At 44.2% G+C, this 11,273-nt stretch overlaps 1 protein-coding gene across 1 annotated transcript; it reads right to left on the bottom strand.

Moving 5' to 3' along the window:
* Positions 1 to 2,675: 2,675 nt before the first annotated feature.
* On the bottom strand, positions 2,676 to 4,424 carry LOC101934390 (olfactory receptor 52K2-like). Its single transcript, XM_065550236.1, has one exon. The coding sequence runs from the start codon at positions 4,422 to 4,424 to the stop codon at positions 3,483 to 3,485; it is 942 nt and encodes a 313-aa protein (XP_065406308.1). The 3' UTR covers positions 2,676 to 3,482.
* Between the last annotated feature and the right edge of the window lie 6,849 nt (positions 4,425 to 11,273).

The raw sequence follows: 11,273 nt of genomic DNA, 5'->3' as shown, positions 1-11,273 counted from the left end.
ACAGAAGCAGTGCTGGCACAAGTGTTGCGGGTCTTCCTAACCATCGTAAGCCTCCCTCTGTCAAACTCCGGTCTGCAGCCCCCTGTCCACTGAAAGGGTTGTTAAGCAAGAAGTTTTGAATGTAGTTGGCTTATAGGTTTTAAGGGGAATAAAGGGAAAACAGATAGAACCTGCAAGGGACCCTCGCCCCCTTCCTGCTCCCCTTCCAAACTCCCTTGCGAAACTCCCTGTTAGCAGCCCCTGTTCGCAAAAGTTCCCAGGTCGCTTGTGCGCTGCTTTATAAAGCCCTGGCCTGTATGAATGCCCTGCCCACTGATTAAGGCTCAGCCACTTACCAGAGGCTTCTAGCTTTCAAACCTTCCTTTGAAGCTCACAGCTTCCAACTGCCAGCCACAGCACATGGTCCTTCAAACAACCAACCAAACAAACAGACTGACAAATACAAGCTCAGCACACATACATAATCTGGGTTAATTAATGAGTAAAAAGTGATTTTATTAAATACAGAAAGGAGGATTTAAGTGGTTCCAAGTAATAGCAGACAGAACAAAGTGAATTACCAAGCAATATAAAATAAAACACGCAAGTGTAAGTCTCGTACAGTAATAAAACTGAACATAGATAAAATCCCCACCAAGTAAGCTTCCTTTTACAGACTAGTTTCCTTCTAGTCTGGATCTAGCAATCACTCACACCCCCTGCAGTTAGTGTCCTTTCTTCCAGTCTCTTTCAGGTATCCTTGTGGGTGGAGAGGCTCTCTCTTTAGCCAGCTGAAGACAAAATGGAGGGGTCTCTCAGGGGTTTACATAGACTTTCTCCTGTGGGTAGATACCCCTCCGCCCCCCTGTGTAGAATCCAGCTACAAAATGGAGTTTTGGAGTCACATGGGCAAGTCCCATGCCCATGTATGACTGAGTTTCTTACCAGCCAAGCTACATTCCTAGGAAAGCTCAAATGTGGATTGGCATCTTCAAGATCCATTGTCCATTAAGTGCTTCTTGATTGGGCATTTAACTTGCACATTCCTTTCTCTCAAGAAGCTGACCAAATGCCTTAATAAGTTATTTAAAATCATATAACACAGCCAATATTCATAACTCCGAATACAACAATGACACATGCATACAAATAGGATGGATATATTCAGTAGCTCATAACTTTTATATAGATATGTTACATGGCATATGTGGCATAAAACATATTTAGTTTATGTCATATATACATTCATAAGCATATTTCCATAAAGCCTTATGGGGGGCACCATCACACCATCTCTGGCTGCTCTAGTTACATAGGCAGCGGTTACATTTTTACAGTTTGCACTGGATTTCGAAAATCTGAACCCAGCACAGACAGGAGAGAAATGCTGCAGATGTGGCCAGGGAAAACGGGTGAGCTGCACCTCCCCTGGCAGTGACTGTATAGGAAGGCAGCCCCTTCTGGGCTCCCCACCCCTATTCCCCTTACTTGGGCTCTATAACTGCTATTAATGTTTAACACTATGTACACTTAAATGCTTGGAATGTATATTCCATGCAGTGTTGTAACTGCGTCAGTCCCAGGATATTAGAAAGATTACCTGGGTGAGGTAATACTTTTTATTGGACCAACTTCTGTTGGTGAGAGAGCTGTAGAAGCCTGAAAGCTTGTCTCTTTCACCAACCATCACTCGGTGTTGTTAAATCGAGACTGGATGCCTATCATAACTATAAAGGGAAGGGTAACAGCTCTCCTGTGTACAGTACTATAAAATCCCTCCTGGCCAGAGACTCCAAAATCCTTTTACCTGTAAAGGGTTAAGAAGCTCAGGTAACCTGGCAGACACCTGACCCAAAGGACCAATAAGGGGACAAGATACTTTCAAATCTTGGGGGGGCGGGGGAGGCTTTTGTTTGTGCTCTTTGTTTGGGAAGTTGTTCGCTCTTGGGACTGAGAGGGACCAGACATCAATCCAGGTTCTCCAAATCTTTCTGAACAAGTCTTTCATATTTCAAACTTGTAAGTAAACAGCCAGGCAAGGCGTGTTAGTTTATCTTTGTTTTCTCAACTTGTAAATGTACCTTTTGCTAGTGTTTATCTCTGTTTGCTGTACTTTGAACCTAAGGCTAGAGGGGGGTCCTCTGAGCTCTTTAAGTTTGATTACCCTGCAAAGTTATTTTGCCATCCTGATTTTACAGAGAGGATTTTTACCTTTTTCTTTAATTAAAAGCCTTCTTTTTAAGAACCTGATTGATTTTTCCTTGTTTTTAGATCCAAGGGGGTTGGATCTGTATTCACCAGGAGTTGGTGGGAGAAAGGAGGGGGATGGTTAATTTCTCCTTGTTTTAAGATCCAAGGGGTTGGATCTGTATTCACCAGGGAATTGGTGAAGAGTCTCTCAAGGCTTCCCAGGGAAGGGAATTAGCTTTGGGATGGTGGCAGCGGACCAGATCTAAGCTGGTAGTTAAGCTTAGAAGTTTTCATGCAGGCCCCCACATTTGTACCCCAAAGTTCAAAGTGGGGAAGCAGCCTTGACAATGCCTTTTGAAAAGTACATCTTTGTACTGAACCATAAGAAATGGACTTACTGCTGAAACCACTGTGGTGAAGGCCTCGGGCCTGTGCCAGGCAGGAGATCATATGAGATAGTCAGTGAAGCTCCTTCTAGCCTGGGAACCTGGGGAAGATTCTGAGTGGGGAGAGAGGCACCCAGATGGGTGTGAGAAGGTGCGTGGAGGGGGGAGAGGTGCCTGGCTGGGTGTGAGAGGGGGTGCAGCAGGGGATAAAGGGGCAGCCGGCTGGGCATGATAGCGTGCATGGCAGGTGGGAGAGGCTGCCAGCTGGACATGAGAGGGCACATAGTGGGGAGAGAGGCAGTCGGTTGGGCATGAATTTGCCGTGTGTTAGATCGGGAGCCAGGTCTTGTGGTTAAGGCTCTGGACCAGGGCTCAGATCTGTGTTAACTGGCTCAATCTCCTCTGTCAGGCAGTGACCAAATCAGGTGCTTGAAAGGAAGGTGCAAGACCCCCAGCATGGGGCAGCTGGGGGTAACCTGCCCCCAGGGGACCATTTCTCCTCACCCCCAATCAGGAGAGCTTGACTGGTGCTCCGGAGCAATTGCTGGCTTTCTCTTAGGCTCCCTGTCTTATGTTGGGCAAGTTCTCGGGCTCTCTCAGCCTCATTCCCCACCTGTGATGTGGGGTGACCGCAACCCTGCCTAGCCCACAGTTGGTCCATCTTGTCTGTTGGGATTGAAGCCCATGGGGCAGTGGCGGTGTCTGGCTCTATTTCACCTTGCACGATGAGGCCCTGATCTTGGCTGGGCCCATATAAACAGCAAGTGAGGACAATGCTCTAGAGCAGTGAAAGTCGAAGCCATGTTGTGCTGAAGACCCAGACAAGCGGGTTTATTAGCCCTGCTGCTCAGCAAGGCTGAGGTGTGTTTCTACAGCCAGGGGTGACTGAGCCGTCTGACCCCAGCCGCTGACCCGTCCCATGAGCCTTCAGGCTGATTTGATGCCCAAGATGTGGAGCGCCCTCTGTCGGATCCCTGGGGTTCTCACCCCGTAGATGATGGGATTCATCATGGGAGGGAAAAGCAGGTAAATGTTGGCGATGAGGATGTGAATGTGGGGAGCCACATGGCCGAAGCGGTGGGAGAAGTAGGTGAAGATCGCTGGGGTGTAAAAAACCAGCATGACACAGACGTGGGAGCTGCAGGTGCCGAGGGACTTGCGCCGCGCCTCCTTGGAGGGGAGTCTGAAGACGGCCCGGAGGATCAGGATGTAGGACAGGACAATGAAGATAAAATCTAACCCCCCAGCGAGAAATGATACAGCCAGACTATAGGCACTCATTACTGTTGTGTCCGCACAGGCCAGTTTCACCAGCGCCATGAACTCACAATAGGTGTGAGAAATGACATTGGTCCTGCAGTATGGGAGCTGCTTCAGCAGGAAAGGGTGTGGACCCAGTAACACGCACCCCCTCATCACAACACCCAGCCCTATCTTGGCTATGGCCTGATTGGTGAGGATGGCTGAGTGTCGCAGAGGGTTACAGATAGAGACGTAGCGATCGAAGGCCATGGCCAGCATGAACCCGGACTCCATGGTAGTAAGTGAGTGAACCAAAAAAATCTGAGCCAGGCAAGCGTTGATGTGAATAGCCCGGTCCCTGAACCAGAATATGCAGAGGGTTTTGGGCACGGTGGTGGTGGATATGACCAGGTCGGCGAGCGCCAGCATGGAAAGGAAAAGGTACATGGGCTTGTGGAGGCTCAGCTCAGTCTTGATAACAGCCAGGAGGAGGCCGTTCCCCAGGAGGGACAGAATGTAGACAGAGCAGAAGGGGATGGAGAACCAGACATGCGCTGCCTCCAGCCCCGGGATGCCGAGGAGGATGAAGGTGGAAGGGTGGGGTGTGGTCCTGTTGGAAGCTTCCATGGTGAGGCTGGTTGGGCGTGTTCAGTTCCGCTGCACGGCTGCTTCCTGCCCCTGTAACTAACCATTAAAACAATAATTAACCATTTGACGGGAACATGATAAGGTGGTGTTTTTTCAGCATTAGTTCTTCACCTGTCCTGTGCTAATGCCAAATGAAGAGTGAGTCATAAATAGCCTATTCCTGGCTCCCGCACTGCAGCCATTGCACCCTCATTACAGAGCTTTTAGCGGTAAGTGAGGGCTCTGTAGCAGTTCAAAGCTCTGTTCCTTTTTCTCTACACTCCTCTCATTAGATGCTCTATGAACTGTCCATGAAAAACCTGCCTGAAAATAGACTCATCAGGCTCAGTCCTGAGCTGGCGTAAATGGGCAGACAGCCATTAGAGTTGTACCATTTACACCAGCGGGAGATCTGGCCCATTGCCGCCAGCTGAAAGAGAGACCTGATTTGAATGGTTTTTACTAATTGTGCAAAGCCTCCTGAATACCTGCAGCAGGGGAGGGGAGGGAAAATGATGTGAGGCTTATCATTCATGTGGGTAACGAGTTGGGATGCCTCAGCCCTGATTTTTGTGGGACAGAGGCAGCCTCTGTCAGTCAAAGACGAGGCCTATTGGAATGGCCTGGGGATTGTAGATTGGTTCCCCAAAAACTTTCTCCAGGGCTGTCAAGCCTACATCAATTCCAGCAATACATTCACAGCCCTGCCGTTTTGAGGAAGAACACAGGAGGTTCATACCAGGCATCTGACCAGGGAGCTCTCTGAGCCCAGGTGTCCTATGGACATTGGCAGGAGTTTTGCACACAAAGCACCCAAAGGATTGGGACTAAATGATTTAATGATGGGAACACAGATCACACCTCGCCTACTTCTCCCCCAGTGACGTTCTCACTCCTCCATCTAGTGTCTGTGGGTTTGTCTACACAGCAGCTGGAGACGTCTCTCCCAGCTCTGAGAGAGCCGGCATGTTAAACACAGCAGGGTAGCCGTGGTGGTGGTGGGGAGGGGGCAGAATTCAAGCCCATGGTTACCCCTATCTGTGTATTTGGGAGGCTGGCCTGTTCCACTGCTCGCACCGCGGCAGCTACACTTCTATTTGTAGTGAGCGAGCTGGGTCAGAGCTAGTGACGGTACGTCTCCCTGAGCTGGGAATTACAAATCCAGATGTAGCCCGCCTTCCTCTAATGAACCCTTTTGGTAACTTCATTCACATCATCACTACTAACCACACAGGCATTTACAGCTCAGCCTATAATGAATGAGCCATGAGCAGAGTTCTGTCCATTATCTATGTCAGGGACCTCAAACTCAAATCACCACGAGGGCCACATGAGTACATTGGCCTGAGGGCCGCATCACTGAAACCTTTTCATACAAAGATACAAAATCCCCCCCTCAGTGACCCCCACCCCGCCCCCACACCACCCCTTCTATGAGGCCCTGCCTCTTCTCCGCCTCCTCCCCTGAGCATGCTGTGTCCCTGCTCCTCCCCCTCCCTTCTGGAAAGTCCTAAGCACTGCCAAACAGCTGTTTGGTGGCGGGAAGCGCTGGGAGGTAGGTGGAGGAGCGGGGGGGGGGCGGGAAGCGCACTCAGGGGGGAGGGGGCGGCGGGGAGCTGGTGGAGTGGACATTTCGATTTCAGACTAACAGTGGCTTATTCCAGTTAAGTTTAAGAAGATTTGAAAGAGATTATAACCAAAATAAAAGTGTCCACACAAAGGTTTGCATCTGTTTAACTAACTTCAGTGAAGAAGTGGGCAATCACCCACGAAAGCTTATGCTCCAATACATCTGTTAGTCTTAAAGGTGCGACAGGACTCTCTATTGCTTTTTACAGATCCAGACTAACACGGCTACCCCTCTGATACTTGACATCCCAACAATGTCTCCCACCAACTGTGTTCCGAATCTCTGCTAACCCTTTTAATTACTGTTTACTTTTATTAGAAGTGCGGTGGACAGTAACCATGACTTTACATGCCTCCTGCCTAGAATCTTGCAAATATATATATATTTTTTAAATTGAAATGTTCAAATAACATTTTTATAGAAATTAATTTCATTTTAATAGATACAGGTATTACATTGGCATATAAGATGTATTTTACTTTTAATTGGCTGTATTTAAATTCAGGCACTTGATATTCAAAATTACATTTTTAATGGCTACAATTTGACAATAACACTGATTTTGGGGGGGATTGTAGGTTGTATTGTTCACATAATTAATGATGAGCACAGGACACTAACTTTTACGGCATACCCAATTATTACCCACTTAAAGAACTATAGATTTATTTGCAAATGGATTAATAAAAAAATGACATTTTTTATTACTTTTAAACATATCTTTTGGCTTGCAAAGCATTTTTAATACATTTATATTTAATACCAGATTTTTTTAACCAGGCTTTTAATTTAATTTTTAATGGCTTTTTTATGGCCCATAGTTTATGATTTATGGGTTCTATTACTCTTGGATTAATATTAAAGCCTAGGGCTGTAATAGGAGAAACCTGTTTTATATTTGCCTTAGACATTAATGAAAAAAAATAGTGATTTTTTTTAAATTTCTGATTATAACTATGATTTATTATTTTCAACCAATGAATTGCAATTTCTTTTTTAAATATTCCACCGAAATAAATAATGATTTTAATTTTTAATGGGAGTATTTTATTTATGACATTCCAAATTATATTTTTACCATATTAATAATTTACATTTGATTTCCACGCATGCCGGGGCCAAGGAACCATTGCTCTGGAGGACTCTAACAGCCCGCCAGAGGCAAAGTGATCCTTTTTGGGGGATTGTTTTATTTTCCTAAACCCTGTGTTGGCCCATTTTGTATGGAACTCAGCAGATCTAAGAATACCTTCAGGGGCATTGCTAAATCCTTTAGGTGTTGACCCATTGCATTTATTTTATTTGCAATCACCTTTTTATTTACCTTATTAGTACTTCTTCCCTAGCACAAATTGTTTCTAAAATGTCCCTTTTTTTATTCATATGGGGTCTGGGAATATTATGAAGATTTGTTTCATTTTTTCAGCTCCTATAAAATGAGTAAACAAACTTTTTACAATGGGGTTTTATTGCTAAAATATATGCTAAGGTAATATTCACAATTACTTTTTTATTTTGCTGTGGAATGGATTAATTACCAATTGCTTTTTTACATTGGTTGGAACCACATATGCACCAATTAAATTATTTACAGGTGGTTCCAAAGTTTATACCTACAGGCCTTTTACTTTATGGGGTCCCTGAAGGAGCCATTTTTCTGTGATATCGGGCTGCATGTTTATAACTATTTTACCAAGGCACCATTTAACCATCCTTGATTTTAAACATTTTTTATTTTTGTTGTAAACTTTCTGAAATCCCAGGGCTTTTTAAGTGCAAGACAAAAGAATTTTCCATGGTGTTTATTTTTTATTGTCACTATTTGCAATTTTGCTTTTTATTTTTTCTTTAGGGTTTGGAAACAAGAGGGAATATTTCAGCCTACAATGGATTGTCTTTTCCCCCGGGGTTGTTCGCTTTGGGATTTCATTCCTCAAATGAGTGCACTTGGGTTTGTGACAATTCATTAGCAGCCTGACAGATTCCATCCAGGGACAACTATACGGGTAGTCTTTATTTATTTTTTATTAACAAATATGCTTTTCCAACAAGTCCATTTGATTACATAGGAATGGTGATGTTGCCACCGAAGTGGGAGGGATTCTGTAATCACCAGTAAAAATCCATTGCAATCCAAACTATAATGCATTGCCAGTTCTTGTTCATTCCCACACTGATGTTTACTTTGTCTAAGACCAAGCCTTTCAGCTTTACCGTAGTGGGGGGATATCCATCCGTGGGGTCTAAAGGAGTAATTTGTTTTCCCGGGATATTGGAACCAGATGTCAAGGGTATCGTTCACTTTCCATTTTGCTGTTATTTATGGGAAATCTTCCCTCGCCTCGAATACAACAGATTTTGGATTTGTGCAATTAAAGAAGCACACCTGGCGTTCCAATGCCAGCAAACACGGCACACAGGAATGCCTAATTTTTAAAAATGTTTAACATTCACGCACTTGATTTGAAACACAAAATAAAACAAACCTTTTATTTTATATAGCAGGAGGTTACATAATAATACAAACTAAATGTATTAATTTCTACTTAGACCAGTCGGCTGAGTTTCCCCACTCCCCCCCTTTCTTGGGAGTGGGTTCTTAATTTTTTTTAATTGTGCTCCAAATGCCATTTTGGGGTTTAGCATGTGCAATAATTTTAATTTGGGGGAGACTGATTAGAGTTTTCTTTTTTTTACCATTTTAGCTCTGAGGAGTGGAATCATTTTAGTGTTGCTGGGTTTTTTGGTATGGATTTCTAACTGATAAACAGCGGGACTTACTTTATTGCAAATTTTTAAGAGGTCCTGCCCAGACTGGACTTAGAACGTGGGCTTTTTTTTTTTAATTAGTCACTACATGCCATATATTCCCTATATGCCACTCCTGGGGGTTCTAGACTGGACCCATTTTTTAAATTTATTTTACCAATATTAACTCCTAGAGCCACAGCAACCTGCCTATAAATACTAGCAACAACTTTCAACAATTGTTGCATCCATTGGTCTGTAAGGACCCGAGGTTGCAGATTATCAGGTGTTTCATCTACCCACCATTGTTCTGGAAGGAACGTGTCTCTTCCAGTCATACGTTTGAATGGGATAACTCCATGGGAGGCCACAGTTGATGGTCCTAGTCTTTACCCTGCTGGTTCACTACTTTCTTTATAGCTCTTTTAACAGTGCAGCTATTTATTTATTTATTTATTTATTCTATTTGGCCTGAACTTTGAGAGTGCCCTGCTATGTGAAATCTCTGCTTAATTTCAAATGCTTGACAAATTCCTTCGGTGATACTTCCGATAAAGTGAGGTCCTTGATCTGAATTAATTTTTGTGTGGGATTCCCCACCGTGTTATTACCTACTCACGCAGCACTCCGGCTGTTGTTTGGACTGTATTATTTCAGGTGGGAATTGCTTCAATCCATTTTGTAAATGGATCAACAATTACTAAAGAACACAGATTACCCCTGGCTGTTCTTCAAAGACCCTTAAAAGAACCTCCTCTGGGTAATTGCCAACCAGGGCCATTTGAATCATGGGGATAAAGCATTGAATCAAAGCCTGTTTAAATTCATGCGACTCATATACATGATGTTGAGGAATAGTTAACCCAGAGGTCTTAAATGCTAATTTCTTCTTAGCTACATAGCTTTCTGGTCCCCCCCGACCCCACCCACTTGTTGCTTCTCCTGACAGAATATTAGCACAAGACATTCCCCTGGGAAAAGTGCCTCCAACACTTCCCCTTTGTAAGTAAATATGCTTTGGGGCGTCATTATTTTCAGGAGGTGTCCATACCTGGGTGATGTAAGAAAGCCTGTAAAAACATACACTTCTTCATCCAGCCTGGTTTTTTTCTTTTTCTTTTTTTACTATTACACGCTTGCTTCTGAATAGCTACCAGATGTGTTGCCTGCATCAGGGCTGTGGCTCCGAGGGTTTCAGATTTTGCCGTGAAATTAGTTATATATGTGCTTTTGAATTTTATTTTTTGTAATTTGTATTTTATCCCTTAAATATCCTAACTCCTGGTTTAATGTTGTTGCTGCCATTCATAACCCCTGTAATGCAGATTTTTTTCCCCTTAACATTAGCCAGTGTAAGAAATAAATCAAGAGGGACTTAGTGATTTTGTTTGATCAAGGAGTAATTCAAGTCAGCATGCTCTTGTCAAACACTGCAGTTTAGTAGATTTAAGCACATACAGAAATAAGCAATAGGTTTAGAACATCACAGATATTTACCTATATTCTGAGACTGTATTGAATAATCAATGAAAAGTCAGTGCTGGCCAAACGCCTCCCTGCCGGGGATTAACGGTGTCAGGGAAACGTCTCTTCAGGATAGCTCCCGAGGACGGCTCCAAGTACACTTTATTATTATTTATTTTTATAACTAACTTCTATAAAACATATGAGTCATAATGACCCCTATTAAGTTGTTAATTTTTTTAACATTTAATAATCTTTTACTTTTAGAGGCGTCTAGACTTAAGGCTGTTTATTTAGATTTTTTAAAAAAAAATTAATTATTTACTTTTTTATACTGATTAGCAAAACTGCCAGTACTTATGACCTTGCTTCTGCAAGCCTGTCTCCAAATGAACCCATAACTATGTGGTATTATATTTTATTAATTCATGTTGGCGGAATGCACATAATATGGTTGCAATTAGCTTGATCATATTCTGGGATTTATACGCCGCTTAAATACAGGGCGACACCAACATGTGGGAGAGGGAAATTCACACAGAATTGACATTTCCCAGCCAAGCCCCATTGAATAGTCCTGCCCCTTCTGTACAGTTAAAGGGGGATGAAGCTATGACGGTCCCCCAGGCTCAGCGCCTTTCCTGCAGACCAAACTCCCAGACATGTGGCTCTCAGAGCTCTCTCCCCAAACCCTGAGCTTGACCCTATCTGAGCTTCCCTGGCCTGGCACAACCTGCGGGATCCCCCCTCACCCGTCTCAGCTCTGTGCTTCCTCTGGGCTGTTATGTGGGGCAGGTGCCACTAACCAGGGCCATTTCTGGGCTCCAAAGCCCTGCACTCACCCAGATCCTGCGCAGCAGACAGGGGCTGCCCAGGCCAGCGGGAGGCATCTGGACAGTCTGAGAAGTGCTGGAGGACTGCTGAGCAGGGAGGTTTATAGCCATGGCTGTGGGATCCCAGCAGGGTTTTTGCCTCACCTGAGAAGCCGCAGCTCAGCAGAGAGTGTG

This window comes from Chrysemys picta, chromosome 1 (genome assembly GCF_011386835.1).
Source record: "Chrysemys picta bellii isolate R12L10 chromosome 1, ASM1138683v2, whole genome shotgun sequence".
Classification (NCBI taxonomy): Eukaryota; Metazoa; Chordata; order Testudines; family Emydidae; genus Chrysemys; species Chrysemys picta.
Note: the sequence above shows the minus strand (reverse complement) of the source record. Positions and strands in the feature narration are given on the sequence as shown.

Coding starts and splice junctions, on each gene's coding strand:
- LOC101934390 (XM_065550236.1), bottom strand. CDS start 4,424: ATGGAAGCTTCCAACAGGACCACACCCCACCCTTCCACCTTCATCCTC.